At 46.3% G+C, this 14,982-nt stretch overlaps 2 protein-coding genes across 17 annotated transcripts in view; one reads left to right on the top strand and one right to left on the bottom strand.

The window, feature by feature from the left end:
- TCF12 (transcription factor 12) overlaps window positions 1–2,041 on the bottom strand; it is a 150,792-nt gene extending 148,751 nt beyond the window's left edge. For 2 of the 12 annotated variants that reach the window (XM_081887652.1, XM_081887660.1), the window contains exons 1-2: window positions 1,255–1,742; window positions 293–428 (exon numbers count right to left, since the gene is read on the bottom strand). In XM_081887652.1, the coding sequence (XP_081743778.1) occupies window positions 293–412 (120 nt within the window). In that variant the 5' untranslated portion in view covers window positions 413–428; window positions 1,255–1,742. Of the gene's footprint in view, window positions 1–292; window positions 429–1,254; window positions 1,746–1,807 lie in introns of those variants that run through there. The other 10 variants (XM_081887662.1, XM_081887663.1, XM_081887664.1 and 7 more) reach the window with 8 other exon arrangements.
- A 7,288-nt stretch (window positions 2,042–9,329) lies between these two features.
- The window catches only part of ZNF280D (zinc finger protein 280D), a 32,218-nt gene continuing 26,565 nt past the window's right edge, over window positions 9,330–14,982 (top strand). Inside the window, exons 1-3 of one of the 5 annotated variants that reach the window (XM_081887573.1) lie at window positions 9,351–9,441; window positions 10,609–10,692; window positions 14,701–14,849. In XM_081887573.1, coding sequence (XP_081743699.1) covers window positions 14,708–14,849 — 142 coding nt within the window. In that variant the 5' untranslated portion in view covers window positions 9,351–9,441; window positions 10,609–10,692; window positions 14,701–14,707. Of the gene's footprint in view, window positions 9,442–10,458; window positions 10,693–14,700; window positions 14,855–14,982 lie in introns of those variants that run through there. The other 4 variants (XM_081887572.1, XM_081887576.1, XM_081887574.1 and 1 more) reach the window with 4 other exon arrangements.

Here is a 14,982-nt window from a genome sequence, read left to right as displayed (position 1 = left end):
CACTCTTCTGAGCAAATAGGATTAGGATTAAGCTGCTTGGGGTCCCCCTCCCCATTACCTACACTGCATTTTTACAGAAAAAAAACAAACACCCTTTGAGCTATCTGTGGAAAACAAACGAGAAAAGCTATCCAATGGCTATCTATGGGTCAGCTGGATTTTAACCAGTTCAGATGACTGACCCAGAGCCTTCAAAACGGGAGTCTACTTATTACATCCAAGTTTCCCCTTTGGCTGAGCCAGAAGCAACCAAGCCCTGCACGCAGCTGCCCCACTTCTCGGTCCGCTTTACCGTGGAGAAGCCATAAGAAGACTTCGAAGAATATCCTACCGCGCTGAAGTCCAGCAGGTCGCTCAATTCCTTGTCTGTCCCTATAGCGGCCATCCGCTGCTGCTGAGGATTCATCTTCATCCACTTACGGAGGGTCCTAAGCGGCAACAAAAGGGAAAGGAAGAGGCGCGTTAACCAAAACAAGGAGGACGGCATCCTCAGCCTTGAGCAGCCCCTCGCAAAGCCAAAGATCGTTCTCTCTCCTTTCCCCCGCATCTCAAAGGCACCCAAAAGCAGCAGCAGCAGCAGAGCCAACTCCGTGGAAGTTTCTTTCCTCCCTCCCTCCTCCATCCCGGAGATGTTCGCATCCACAGAATTTAATCCTCGCCTTGGGGCTGGAAGCCCGGGCTCGGGAAGCGGGCAAGAGGGGATGCCTAAGAGGAGCAGCCCAGAAGGGGAAGAATGAAGCGGAGGCCAAGTCCTCCAAGCAGGCCGAGCGGGGAAGGGAGCGGGTGGGCCGAGGGAAAGGCGGGCAGGCGCTCGACTCCCTCCCCTCGACGAGGCTGCGAACAATAAGTCTCTCGCCCACCTCTCCGCCAGCCAAGCGCCGCCAGGAACCCGAAGTTTCGGGGTTTTTTCGCGGGAAAGAGACCTGGAGAACGCGGCGCGTGTGTAGGAACAGGGGCTGCTAGTTGGGGGCGGGGGCGCGGAGGGGCCTGCGCGGAAGAGCCAGAGGAGCAGCCCTGCCGCCCCCGCGCCGAGAGGTTTCCTGCCCGCCCATCCCGCGGCCCCGGCCGCCTCCCAAAAACGGGCGCCGGAGCCTCTCAGCACCAGGCGCGCGCCCCGGGCCGTGCGCGTCCCCGCTTCTCCTCCCTCCGAGCGGGGAGGGAGCCGCCACCGGCTTCCCTTCCCCTCGGTCCCCACCCCTGCCCGCTTCTCCCGCTCCCTCCCTCCCTCCCTCCGCGACGCCTGCCTGCCTTTACCCGGTTCCCGGCCCCGCTGCCCGGGTCCAAGTGGCTCTTCTCCTTCTAAGGCGGCGGCGGCGGCGGCAGCGTCGCCACCGCCCCGGAGTCAGTCAGGAGAGCAGCAGCAGCAGCAGCGGAGGAAGACGGAGCGGAGGGGCGAGAATGCCGCGCGCTCTCCTCTCCCTCAGCCCGTCCGTCCTTTTCTTTCTTCCTCCTGCCCTCTTCGCGCTCGGCCGCTCCGTCGACTGCCGCCCGTGGCCTCCCTTTCCTTCCCCCGCCCGCCCGCCCGCGCCTGCCGGTCTGCCCTTCTTGCTCCCCCGCCCCGTCTCGACGGAACTTGCGGGGCCTCCCCTCAGGCAGACATTTTTGGGCTTCGGGGCCTCAGCACCGCCACGTTCAAGGTTCCTGCTCTGTATCCCTCCGCGCTTGGCGGCGGCGGCAGCAGCAGCAACCTCAGCAGCAGCGCCGCGAAGAGAGCGGCGGCGATTAACCCTTCTCTGCCTGACGAGTGCTGCCGCTGCCGCCGCCTTAATAAGGCCAGCGGCCCTCACTTAGTCTCTGAGGTAAAGACCTGGAGCAGGAAGAAAGCGGGCGCTTCTTCTCCGGCCGTCGGCCTCGTCTCCTTGCCAGGTCCCGCCCGCCTCCTCTCCCCTCAGCGAGCGAAGAAGCGGGCGCCGAGGAGCCAGGAAGCCCAGGTGGGCGGGCGGCCCCGGCGCTACTTCCTCCCGCAGGCGCGCTTCAGGGACCTGGTCTCCAGCCGGCTTCCTTGGGAGTAAGCGCGGCTCTGAGCGCAACGGGACTTGCCCCGCGTAAAGGCGCGGAGTTTTAACTCCGGCTCAAGAGTTCCGGAACAAACCGGCTGCCTCCGTCTTGATTCTCGGCGGGAAGGGGAGGCTTCGCTTCTTTCTAGAGGGCCAGCCGAGGAAAAGCAACCCCGAGCCTCGTGGCTCCCTCAGAATAGCCAGGTCCAGATGCTGTGTTGCTTCGACTTCTCCTGTTGGCTTTGTAACAAAAACATGCAGCTTATCCTTAAGATCAGCCTCCATAAAGTGGCATCACTTTTCAAAAAGGAATCGTTTGGCTCTCTGGGTGTTGCAGAACTACAACTCCCATTAGCCCCAGCAACCACGGGAAGGAAAGATTGGAGTTCTTGTTCAGCCACATCTGGATGGCCAAAAGTTCCCCAGTTACAGGCTGGAAAGCAATATTAAAAACAGAAAAAAATTCCTTCCAGTAGCACCTTAAAGACCAACTAAGTTAGTTCTTGGTATGAGCTTTCATGTGCATGCGCACTACTGGAAGGAATTTTTTTTGTTTTGACTATGGCAGACCAACACGGCTACCTATCTGTAACTTAAAAACAGAATTATTGAGCCACCACAGCTTCTTCACTAACCCTTTAGATGCCTTTGGGAATGTCAATAAGCATGTTGATAGCTTACTATGTGTCCTTAGACTTACAAAAAGATTTTGACAAAGTACGAAAAGGGATTGCCAGCAACTCCAAAAGGATTTCTCCTAACTAGCTGGACAGGAAGTAAAATGACAACTGCAACTCAATGCAAACAAATGTAAAGGGCTAGACCTGGGGCAAAGAATCCTATTTTCACATATATGCTCATAGGGTCTGAACTGGTGGTGCCTCCCCAGTAATAAAACACAGGGGTTGTAGTAGATACTCCGATGCAGATGTTGATCCATTGTGCAGCAGCTGAAAAAAAGGCAGACTCCACATTAAGAATTAAGGGAAGGAACTGAAAATAAAAGTATGTACAGGTCTACTCACTTCACCTCAGAATGGATATTGTGTGAGCTGGAAAGGGTTCAGAAAAGGGCAACCAAAATTATCAGAAGGACAAAGTTGCAACATATGGGGCTTTTTAGAAGAAAGGTGAGTAAGAGGAGACATAAGAGGTGTATAGAATTATACATGGTAGGAAGATTTAGGACAGAGACAAGTACTTCTTCACACAGTGGCAGTGGCGTAGCGTGGGGGGTGCAGGGGGAACTGGCCGCACCGGGCGCAACATCTGGGGGGGGGGCGGAAGAGACTCAAGTGCTAAAATCCACGGGTTAGGGGGCGCAAATTACTTGACTTGCCCCGGGTGCTGACAACCCACGCTACGCCACTGCACAGTGCATTCTTAAACTATAAAATTAGTTCCCACAAGAGGTAGTGATCCCATTGGATGGCTTTAAAAGAGGATTAGACAAATTCATGGAGGATAAGGCTATCAGTGTCTATTAGCCACAATGGCTATGTTCTATCTCCATTATCCAAGGCAAAATGTATTTGAATGACAGTTATCTAAGAATCACTGGGGGTGGGGGTGCTGTACTCAGCATGCATGTACATCTGTTTGGCCATGGTTCTTACAGTCTGCACAAATATCTCCAAGGCATAGCAACCCTGAGGGGGGCGGGCTGTGTGTGTGATGGCAACTCTTTGTGCTGGCTTTCACTCAAACAGGAATCACCAAGGATGAGTTACTTTAAATTAGTGTTTTTTAAAAGGTACAACAAAATACTTAAGATATTTGCATCTTATCCTTCCAAATTTCTTTTAACATAGCAGGGCTTTAAAATGCACAAGCATACAACATTAAAGCAAATGTGATGGCAGGGCAACAAAGATGGTGAGGGGGACTTGGAGACTAAGTCACAATGAGGAAAGGTTGAAGGTGTTGGTGTGTTGAGCCTGGAAAAGAGGCTTCAAATACCTGTAGTTCAAGGGCTCTCACATAAATGATGGAGCAAATAGGTTTTCCATTGATCCAGTTGGTAGGAACTGAATGAATGACTTAAAATGCAGGAAAAAGGACATAAACAAAACAGGAAGAATGGTGTGATTGTAAAAGTTGTTCAACAGTAAACAGCCTACCTTGAAGAAAGGTAGAGATTTATTTGCAGAGAGGGGATGGTCAGCTATCAGGGATGCAATAGCAACAGATTTCATGCATTGACAGCAGTGGGGGTTAGATCATTAGGTGGTTTTAGAAGTATTAATTCTGTTAGTTACTTTATTTCATCTTAGTCATTCAAGTCTTTATTTCTGGTCCACCAAAATAACTGAAGGTTGTTTATGTACAGTGCAGCTAGCATATTGTGTATATTCAGACCCTTAGCTCTGACCCTGAGGTTGTCGTGAACATAAAATGAGACAACCTCCTACATATATTGCTCTGAGCTTGAAAGAAGTATGGGATAAAAATGTGATAAACAGAAATTAATGTAAAGAGTATTTGCACAAATTCAAGAGCTTGCATGTTACTGGAGGTGATTTACATGTGCCACAGGAGGTGGTGTGGGGCATGACACAAAGAAAGGGAAAAAACACATCAATGTCATCTTACATCTACTTGCTCTGGTACAGACACATCAATTTTACCAACATAGGCATGTCAGCATTTTTAGGATTGGTGCATAAAAAGGTTTAAGTAACGATGACAACAGTATTTGCTTCACATACAGGCAGTACATTATTTTTAATAGTCTGCTCTAAGCCTTTGCGCAACGTGGGGGTGGAAGGAAATCAAATGTGTCACTACCTTTTGAGTCAAGTGTGTGCCAGTGATGGATGAGGCAACGGTACCAATCAATAAGTCACTGCATCGTCAAAAAGCGAGATGACAAAATGTCTACAGCGTCTTGGCCACCAGCATGAGCAAATATCTATAGATAATTAACAAAAAATTAAGAACAGCTATGCACAACCCAATCTTGAGCAATTCTAAAGTCTGAGGGATGTATTCCCAACTAAGTATGCAAACAACTGTAGTCGTGCAGCACAATACTATAAATGTCTACTCAAAAGTTAAGTCTCATTGAGTGCAGTGAGGCTTGTATCCAGGAAACTGAGTATAGGGTTTGCAGCCCTAATCTGTAGGATCCATGGACTCATTAAAGGTTACAAATGGCAAACTAACCTTTAGTGAAATAAATAACATTGCACTATTTCTCATTGTATAGTAACTGATTCTCACCCATTTAAGTTCTTCCAAAGAACTTGGCCTTTTCCACTTCCAAATGAAAAGCAGGCTTTGTTAGATTTTTTTGAGGGAGCTTCAAATATAATGACCCATAAGCACCTATATATAAGTATTTACACATTGCCCCATTATTCAACTTTGCTTCTGTCACTAGTTGCCATTGTTAGCTGAGTGTTGATGTCAGCCATGGAACATATACTGCAAATGGACCAGATCTCTTAAATATCAGTGCTATGTCCTTTGCAAATGATTTTGTCTGTATAAATGAAAATGAAAGCAAGGCAGTTGAACTGTCCATCAAAATTAAAAACTGGTAGATGCTGTAAGCACTCCCCGCCTTCATCCCATAATGTCCATGTAAGCAACTTCTTTCTGTGTAATTAGCATTGGGAATATTTTTAGATTTATTTATCATTTGTGCATTTGCTGTCCTGGGCTCCTTTGGAAGGAAGGGTGAGATAAAAATAAGAATAAATAATAATAGTTTTAGCACAGATGGAAGGAACAGCATTTTACCTGATACAAAGAAATTGGTGATTTCTTAAACTGTTTCCTGATTGAATGGCTTGGCATTTAATAGTTCAGTTGGAACTGCAACAACCACAGAGTCAAGTTCTCTTGAAAGTAGAGTGGCTTTATCCACCAAAAGTATAGCTAGTGGGTCCTTAAGGATAACACGGGTTCTTCCCCATACTGGGAGTAGGCAACCTCTGGACTGACTGAAAGTGTTCCGCTGGCTGCCTATTTGAGGATGCAGTGCAGTTTGCAAAATGTGTCATCTTTGCCACCTGTACTGCAGCATGGTAAGCACAATTATGTGCCCTAACTGGTGTTTGGGCAACGTCAAAACAAGACTTGTATCACTTGTGCCCTAGTCATCATCTGGCTTGCTTTATAGCCTGCAGATTCCCAGAATACTAAGAAGCGATAATGGCTCAGCAACACTGGAAGAAACAAGCATCCATTGTGGCAGCCACTCATCTCCTCTCAACAGTCCATAGCAACAGAATAGTAGGCTTTCTTCATTATTTTGAATAGTTCTTTTATGATACTTGCTTTTTCCTATGTGAAATCTCATGAGGAAAAAAAACAAAACAAAAAAACAAAACAAAACAACCAAAGCAATATAAATGTGCCAGTTGTTATTGATGGTCAAATTTGGGTAATTAGAGCAGTGGGTGTTGATTGAGAGAGATTAATGCTTTATTGATCATACACACCATACTTTGCTGATTGAAGGTATTTATCCAGTGCAATTGACCTTTTTTTTCTTACTGCTGCATAGCTACACCCTGGGCTGGCCACCTGAATAGTTAATAGTTTGCATTTTATTCAGTTTATTGTTTTTTCTTTGTGTTAATTGTATTTCTTGATATGTATCTTTAATGAACCTCAGTAAAATAATTTTGAAAAATCAACTTTTGGGACTGAGATTATTTTGTGGGGGCAAGAAGAGTGCAGGGAGACTGAAATTTGTTAGAATGCAGTGCAGGCATGGTGGCTCCAAATAATATCCACAACTTATCTCCATATGTGATTAAAATGCTCTATTATTTTTACCGTACATCCCATCTAGGTCAGCAGTCACCAGTCACTGGCATTCATTGACAAACAGCAAGTGATCAGAAGCCATTAAGCAAGCATCTTCAGCTAAACTCATCAGCTAAGCATCATTGTCCATTACAAAGCTAGCAAGCTAAAAATAAATAAAAGGGGGAAAGGCTATCTCTCAATTGACACCCTAACCTTTTATATGCTGTAGTTTCCAGGAGGGGCAAGTTACAGAAAACCATAGCAGCTTGTGAAATAGTCGCATTTGAAATAAAGAGCAAATTAAGAGTTATAAAGCTTTAGAGTGGAATGCCTTAACAAACAGAATTTATGTCAGAAAAATCTGTGCTGCTTTTTCTCTTTCTCCCATTCAGACACTCCTTGTCCCAGAAAATATGTGACTTGTTGAAAGTATAAGTTACAGTTGTTCCCTGATGTAACAATTCTGAATGGAAGGCAGCCTCAGAAAAAATAATGCCTGCCACCCTTTCCTGCTATTTCTCTAGCCTTATCAGCTGGCTGAAAAATAAAATATTAGCCTGTCTTCAATTGTCAAAGTGATGAGCTCTTTTCCACTGACTTGAACATGGTCTTCTGAAAAAACTAATTTTGGGGATTGGCAGATCTGGTGGGTAATCCTGGATTCGAGTAAAGTATACGAATAGCTTTCACGCGAAAAATATGAATAAATACGACATTTTAAAGCATTGTCAAACTTGGATAAGTATCTATGTGTTGCAGAAGTTTGACATCTCCACTCCATCTGCCCAAATGTCCAGAACCAGCTTCCTGAGGCAGTGTTGAAAAATCCTTTGCACAAAAAGAAAGGTTGCAAGGGAAGGAAACAGAGTAAATTCCATCAACTAGCTGGTTTATTTAATTAAAATAATACAGATTTTAAGAGGAGAGTTAAACTGAGCGGAGGCCTGTAGCTGAATGAGGCTGCAAATGTGAGCCCAAGAGGTTTAAGGGCACAAAAGGCAGCCATTCAGCTATTTGGAACGCTTTATACAAGGGGTGGGGGCGGGGGGAATTGAGGTTTCTCTTCATCTGTTTTCTCTTCACTTTCCCCAAGCCAGAAGGGAGTGTTGTGTCCTGGGTGGGTGTGTAGAACAAGATAGCAGCCACAAGAGTCCCAAGTGAATGTGGCATTCCTGGCAGCAGGGCTCCTATGCTTTGGACAGTTGCCTGGCAGGCAATTCAACAGGTTCAGCTTGACTGGCAAGTAGAGTCAGTGCCTCTGAGAGAGCATGAGAAGTGCACGGCTGCCAGATTAGGCCAAAGGGGCCATTCAGTCCGGCATCCACAGGGACCAACCAGGTGCCCATTATGGGAAGCCCATGAGCAAGAGACACGCTCAAAAGCAGTCATGTGTCCAAGTTATTTGTCCCTGATAGCCTTTGTCCCCCCTGACTTTTGCCTCACCCCTTTATAAAGCCCTCCAAGTTGGCCGCTGTTATGTACTGAGTTGATTAGGATCCAAAATGCAGCAGTCTGATTGGTCCTAGAACAATAGGATCCAGAATGCAGCAGTCTGATTCGTCCACAGGAGCCACCCAATCCAGCTCCAGGTGGAAGTGAATCCGCAACCTGATTGGCCTACAGGAGAATCCTGGAATTAGCCAATCACCTGGGGCCCATTGTGTAAATAATGTATATAAAGCAGACATTCTGGGGGAACTTCCATTCCTCCTCACCACTATGAGCGGAATAAAGAGCATGAAATACACTTTTGACTCTGAGCATATTTCAGCTGCCATCATCACACACCCCCAGGGCTGGATTTAGGTTTGATGAGGCCCTAAGCTACTGAAGGTAATGGTGTCCTTTATATGTCCAGCTGTCCTTTGTCAACAACAAATTGTTGCTGTTTTTTGTGTTGAATATATGCTATATGGTAATTTATGGACCTAATAGGTATCTAAAGCCATTTGCTCATGTTGCCATGCAAACAGTCCATGCTGAATGTAGTCACCCTATACCTAATATAGAAATGAGCAAACTAATGATATTTTAGGGAGCAGGCTAGCAGGCGGGACCCATTACTTACATCATAGGAACCTACACAACATAAACATGTTGCTGCATGTAGGTTTTATAAATTTTGTTTTTTATCTTATATTTTGGAAATGTACATCCAGTTTTTTCCCCTTTAATTTTTTTTGGGGTCCCCAAGAGAGCGGGACCCGAATCTATAGCTTGTTTAGTTTATACGTAAATCCGGCACCGCTTGACGTGCCCCCCTCCCCCGTCTTGTGGCGGCCAGTTCCGCAGCCTAAAACCCTCCGCGCCGCGAAGACGACAGCGCCTTCCTCTCGCGTTATTCGGCCTCCGGAGCGGGAAAGAAGGGAGGGCCGCCCTCCTCGCCTCTCCCAGCGGCTGGTACCCGGAGCTGCCTCCGCCCTCGCCAGGGACTGCGGCCGCCCTGAGGGGAGCGGAGGGCGGCCCGGCGGCCTCACGCCACGCCCCTCGCGCGCCCGCCCGCCCGCCCGCCGCCAGGAGGCCGCGGAGGAGGAGGAGTTGGAGGCGGCGCTGCTGCTGCTGCTGCTTCCTCCGTCGTCGCTGCTGCTGCCGCGGCGCCTCCACAGGCCCGGCCTGCCCCGCTCTTTCCTCCACCCTCCCGGGCGGCCCGCGCGCCGCCTCCTCCTTCCTCAGGCGCAGCACGGTAAGCCCCTTCCCTCCCTCCCTCGCCCGCCCGGCCCGGGCCTGCTCTCCCTCACGGTGGTCCCTCAGGAGGGATTGTTGCCTACGAGACCGCAGCCGCCGCCGCCGCCGCCGCCATCTTGGCAGGGAGGGAAGCCCGGCCTGGCGGTGACCCCGTGGCTTAGGCAGGCCAGCTCGCCATCCCCGCCGCCGCCTCTGCCTGCCTGCCTGCGGGGCGGCTGTGCAGAGTGAGGCCTGAACGGGCCTGGGTTTCGCCTAGCGTCGGGGGCCCAGCGGCCGGCGAGGGGAGGCGGGCGAGGACTGGGCCTGGTTTGGCGGGAAGCTCCCTCTCTGGGGATGGGGAGACGGCTGGAGCCCCGGGGGAAGGGGGCGGCGGCCCTCCGCGCAGCATCTCGGGCCCAGACCCAAGCAGTGTCGGGGCTGCACCGCTTTCACACAAAGGGCATGCAGGTGTGCTTGGAAGGAAGCGGCTAGTTTTCTGCGTGCAGGGCCTTTTCTCTCCTCAGGGCCAGCCCCCCCCCCCCAGGCCCATGTACCGGTTCTGGCTGCTAGGAGACCTTGTCCCAGGAGGAACTTGAAGAAAGGCTTGCTGAGTCCGTGTAGCAAAAGCAGCAGGGAGCCTTAGTTTGATGGAGAAGAGTGAGAGGTTTAGATAGGTCTACTCTTGTTGAATAATGTGCTGTTGGAAGTGGGTTAGTTACAGTGGTACCTCGGGTTACATACGCTTCAGGTTACAGACTCTGTGAACCCAGAAATAGTACCTCGGGTTAAGAACTTTGCTTCAGAATGAGAACAGAAATTGTGTGGCGGCTGCAGGAGGCCCCATTAGCTAAAGTGGTGCTTCAGGTTAAGAACGGACTTCCAGAACGAATTAAGTACGTAGCCAGAGGTACCACTGTACACGTGTTTGTTGTTTTTCATAGCAGACTTTCCCAGGAAAGGAGTGGTGGTGGTGGTGAGTTCACATGAGAAAAAAATAAAGGCCAGGAACAAGCTTTCAGCTCTCCCCAGATGCTGCTACACTTGGAACACTACTTCTTCAATGTGATCCTAGGATAGACAACAGTTTGTAGCCATCTCAGTTCAATAAATAAGATTTATAGAACCTCATATTTGTACAGTTGGAGGAGACCCACAGTGTCATCTTGTCCAACCACCTGCAACACAGGAATCACATCTGAAGAATCTCTGGCAGATGGTCATCCACCTGTTTTAAGAACCTCCAATGAAGGAGAGCCCACCATCTTCCAAGGTAGTCTGTTCCACTGTCAAACAGCTCAGGCAGTTCCTAATGTTTATTTTGAATCTCCTCTCTTGTAATTTGAATCCATTGGTGTGTGTTCTACCCTCTGCAGCAACTGAAAACAAGACTTGCTTCATCTTTCATGTGACAGTCTTCTAGATATTTGAAGATGGTGATCATACACCTCTCAGTCTTCTCTAGGCTAAGCATATGCAAGTCCCTCATAAGGCTTGGTTTCCATACCCTTGAGCTTGTTGGCCACCCTCCTCTGCACACATTCTAACTTGTCAGTGTCCTTTAATTGTGATGTTCAAAACTGGACACAGTACTCTAGGTGGGGCATGACAAGAGGAAATGGAGTGGTCCTATTACTTCCCTTGGCCTGTACACTAGACTTTATTAAATGTGGAAGAAGCATTATGCCCATATCCTTCCATTCTCTTTGTTGCTTAATCAAATATCTTCTGAAAATTTGTTTTATTTATAAGAATATTTAACTCGTAAAACAACCAAGTCAGTATACATTAAAATCATTGAAACACAATAAAGCTTTAAAATTGCATAACAAATGACCAACACTATTTATAAATACAAAAGGAAAATAAATATTTCAAAGGCAATATTTTAAAATCCTGAGTTATTAACATAAGATTATTATAGAAATCACCTTGGTATAACCTTTCTCTTGTGTGAAAAAAAAATGCAGGGGGCCTGTTTCTTCCCATACACTACCAGCTGTATGAAATCCATTTCCATCTTAAATCTGAAGATATACGAACAAAACATTGAGTCTGCTGATGGCACCCTCACAAGAACTAAGGAATTGAAGTTAAACTGAGCACATACATACAAACAAAACACCTTACAGTCTTAAGACATTCAAGTTACTGATTGGAAGTGTTGTTTTATTGCTAAAACAGAACTGTTTAATTTAAAATTGGTCCAGTTCAGGCATAACTATCTGACTCTATCTGAAAACACTCTGCTGTTTTCAGTCAGTAATGTTTTATTTGGGACTGGGAAACATGTGGCTCTACACATGCTGCTGGACTATAATTCCCATCATCCTTGACCATTGGCCATACTGGCAAGGACTGATGGGAGATGTAGTCCAAAACATTGAAAGACAAGCATTTGGAGAGGCCTAGTAAACTTGACTGCAGCCTTAGGTTACTTTTATTGTGTAACTGTAACAGACTGAATATTGAATGAGTGTGTGTGCTTTTAAAGAAAGTCTCTCAGTAAGGTAGTTTGTAATAATAGTGTAGCCTGTCAGACCTTCCATAGTCAGATCATTGAAGGCAGCTTTCTAGCACTAATTGGAACTCTCCCATCATTTGTAAGACAGAGCACTTGGGGAGATACAGCACTGTGCTGCTTATATGGAAAAAAATATATTTAAAAAAACGCACACAGAACACTTGATCCAAAGCAAAGGAGTCCACATTACATTGTTTAAGAAGGACGTTAACATTTGTAATGTAACAGTTGCACTTTGCTTTGCCTCATGTGATTTGTATGCTCTAGTCAGTGATAGCAAAAGGACAGACAAAGCTAACTATCGTTTCTTATATTTTTAGCTCCTTTGCTTTGTTCCTGTGCAACCTGAGATCCTAATACCTTACACACAATGTTAAACATAATGTTAAGGATTCCTCCATTGGCATTTTTAGCAAGTTGTAGAGAGGGGCTTAGTGCAGTTCTTTCAGCTAAACATTTTTTTTTTCATTTCAAAAAATCTAGACAGAAGAGTTCTGTAACTCTTAGATTTTTACACTGTGTTGTGAATTCTAACAAAGATGGTATGTTGTTACAGTGGTGGTGGTGGCTGTTGGCGTTTTTTAGATTACTGTTGTTTTCCGAGCACTGATCCCACCACATCAGCTATTACCTTAAAAGATGCTTCCACCTTGCTGGAGTAATGGATTTAACAGAAAATCACATTTTTTTTTCAGTTTCATTTAGGGATCTTCTTTCCTGACTGTAGTTATGTTCTCAGCTTTATTTATCTCAAGCTTTCATTAAGTAACTGTTGACTTCAATAAAAACGTTGCTTCATTTAAAATTGTTTTATTGTAATTTAAAATCATTCCTGCCATTGGCTAGCTTGGGTGCTACTAAAATAATGGGGACCCCACCCCCTAAACCCTAGAAATTAATAAATGGTAGGATTTTGATTATTTGGGATGTGAAGGGAGAAATACAAACTGCAGAGGAACCTGGCCAAGCTAAGGCCATTAAGAAACAATTGAGGGTTATTGGCAATGCAAAATGACTGTCCTTCCCCCCTGCCCTGAGATGTGAACAGAGACTGGGGTAAGGAAGGTTGCCATGGTAACTCTGTATTTGAGGAAAAGGGAGTCTGTTAGCAAGAGGTTCTGGGGGGGAGGAGGAGGAAGAGAGACTGGGATCCACCTGTGGGCAGGCTGGGGGAGATTCCTTGGATTCCAGGGCTGCCCTGCTGTGTGGACAAGCCCCACTTGAAATGATCAGTAAGATCTGGACTTTCCCCATTCAGACTGAAGGTGTAAATTGGTGGATAAATCATATTTCTTCAAGCTACAACAGTCTCTGCTGTGTCTCAATTCTCCAAAGGATCACAGATCCTGGGTGAGTTCCTAGAACCCCATGGGCTCTTGCCACTGCTCGGCAGAGAGGGGGGGAGGCACTCAACCTTTGTAACAATAATTATTAAATATGTTCTGATTTTACTTCTGTTGAAGAATTTAATTCAGCTGACTACCTTGTTTAGATTTGCTGGTCGTCTGCTACAAAGAGATTTCACTACCTTTCTGTTTATCCTTCTCTTTGCTGCATGCAAACTGCACTGCCCACCTGAGTGTTTTTCAAGGGACCACCACTCATTTGTTGTGTGTAAGGTTTGTGTTCAGCTGTTTCAATCCCTGGAATCAGTAGTTAGAGAAGTTCTGTGTCTGAAACCCTGGAAAGCTGTTGCCACTCTGTGTAGACAATACAGAATTTAAATGGACCAGTGATCTGATTGTGTATAAGGCAGCTTCCTATGTTCCAAAGTATGGCTTGTCAACATATAGTTATTAAGCCTTAAGCTCTACAGTAGAGACCTGGCCAATATTTGTTGTGATAAACCTGCTCTTACTTACCTGAGGCAGAGACAATGTATAACTTGTGAAATGAGGAGATAGCAAGGCTGCTTCTGGAAAGAAACAGAATACTCTGGACGCAGAGGTTTATGATCACCACAACCCTGTCACAAATGCACTCTTTCTTGGGAAGGTACTTGAGCAGGTGCAGGAAATTTGTTGCCTTCATCTATTGCAGTTTAATAGTCCTGGTTTCAAGACTGTGTTGGCCTTGGTTACCCTAATGAATAATATTTTGGGGGGAAGTGTACAACCCTCTTGCTTCTGTTCAAGTCTTGTGGTAGCTTTTGATACCATTGACTACGGTATCTTAGACTGAGTTTTGGGTTGGGAGTGGTGTTGCACTGGTTCCACTGCTACCTATAGGACAGTTTCATTGGGTTGCTGCACTTCATCTCCTTGGCAGTTGCTCTGTGAGATGTTACAGGTATCATTTTGACTCCAGAGCTGTTCAACATCTATATGAATGTGTTTGGAGCATCATTAGGAGATTGAGAATGTGGTGCCATCAATTTGCATCAATAGGCCCATCTCCCTTTCTCTGAGTTGGGTGTGACTATGCAAGCCCTGCACTGGTGCCTGGATTCAGTGGTTGGCTGGATGAGGGCCAATAGGCTGGGGGGGGGGGATTTTGACATTACAGAGGCCTTGTGGGTGGGTAGTTCCTGGTTCTGGGAATTGGGCAGATTGCCTTTTCTAGATGGAGTTGCACTTGCCCTCAAGAGACATACGCTTAATCTGGTGGTTATTAATCTTCTTAATTATTTTTGTATTTGTTTAGTAATAGGTTTTGTTTTCTTTTACATGGTTTATGTACCTCTTAATCATTAGAACCTCCAAGTGGTTTACATAAAACCTCTAAGTGGTTTACACAAAACTATTATTTCTTATCTAGTGCCACGATGGCAGAGCTATTTATGGAATGCGAAGAGGAAGAGCTTGAGCCATGGCAACAGAAGGTGAAACCAATTGTTGTGGATGACGATGATGACGACGAACCCATATTTGTCGGGGAGATCCTGAGCTCTAAACCATCCAATACCTGTAAGGTGACATTTTTTGAAAAATACTGCTCTTAGTGATATGTCTTATAATGAATGCTTCTCTTCCAGGTGAGAGTTTTCTGGCACCTTGTTGTAAATGAAGAGTGCCCCAAAATAAGTGATTTCTGAACAAC

The sequence above is a fragment of the Podarcis melisellensis genome (assembly GCF_964234715.1).
Source record: "Podarcis melisellensis genome assembly, chromosome: 14".
NCBI classification, from domain to species: Eukaryota; Metazoa; Chordata; class Lepidosauria; order Squamata; family Lacertidae; genus Podarcis; species Podarcis melisellensis.
This window is presented reverse-complemented; position numbering and strand designations above follow the sequence as displayed.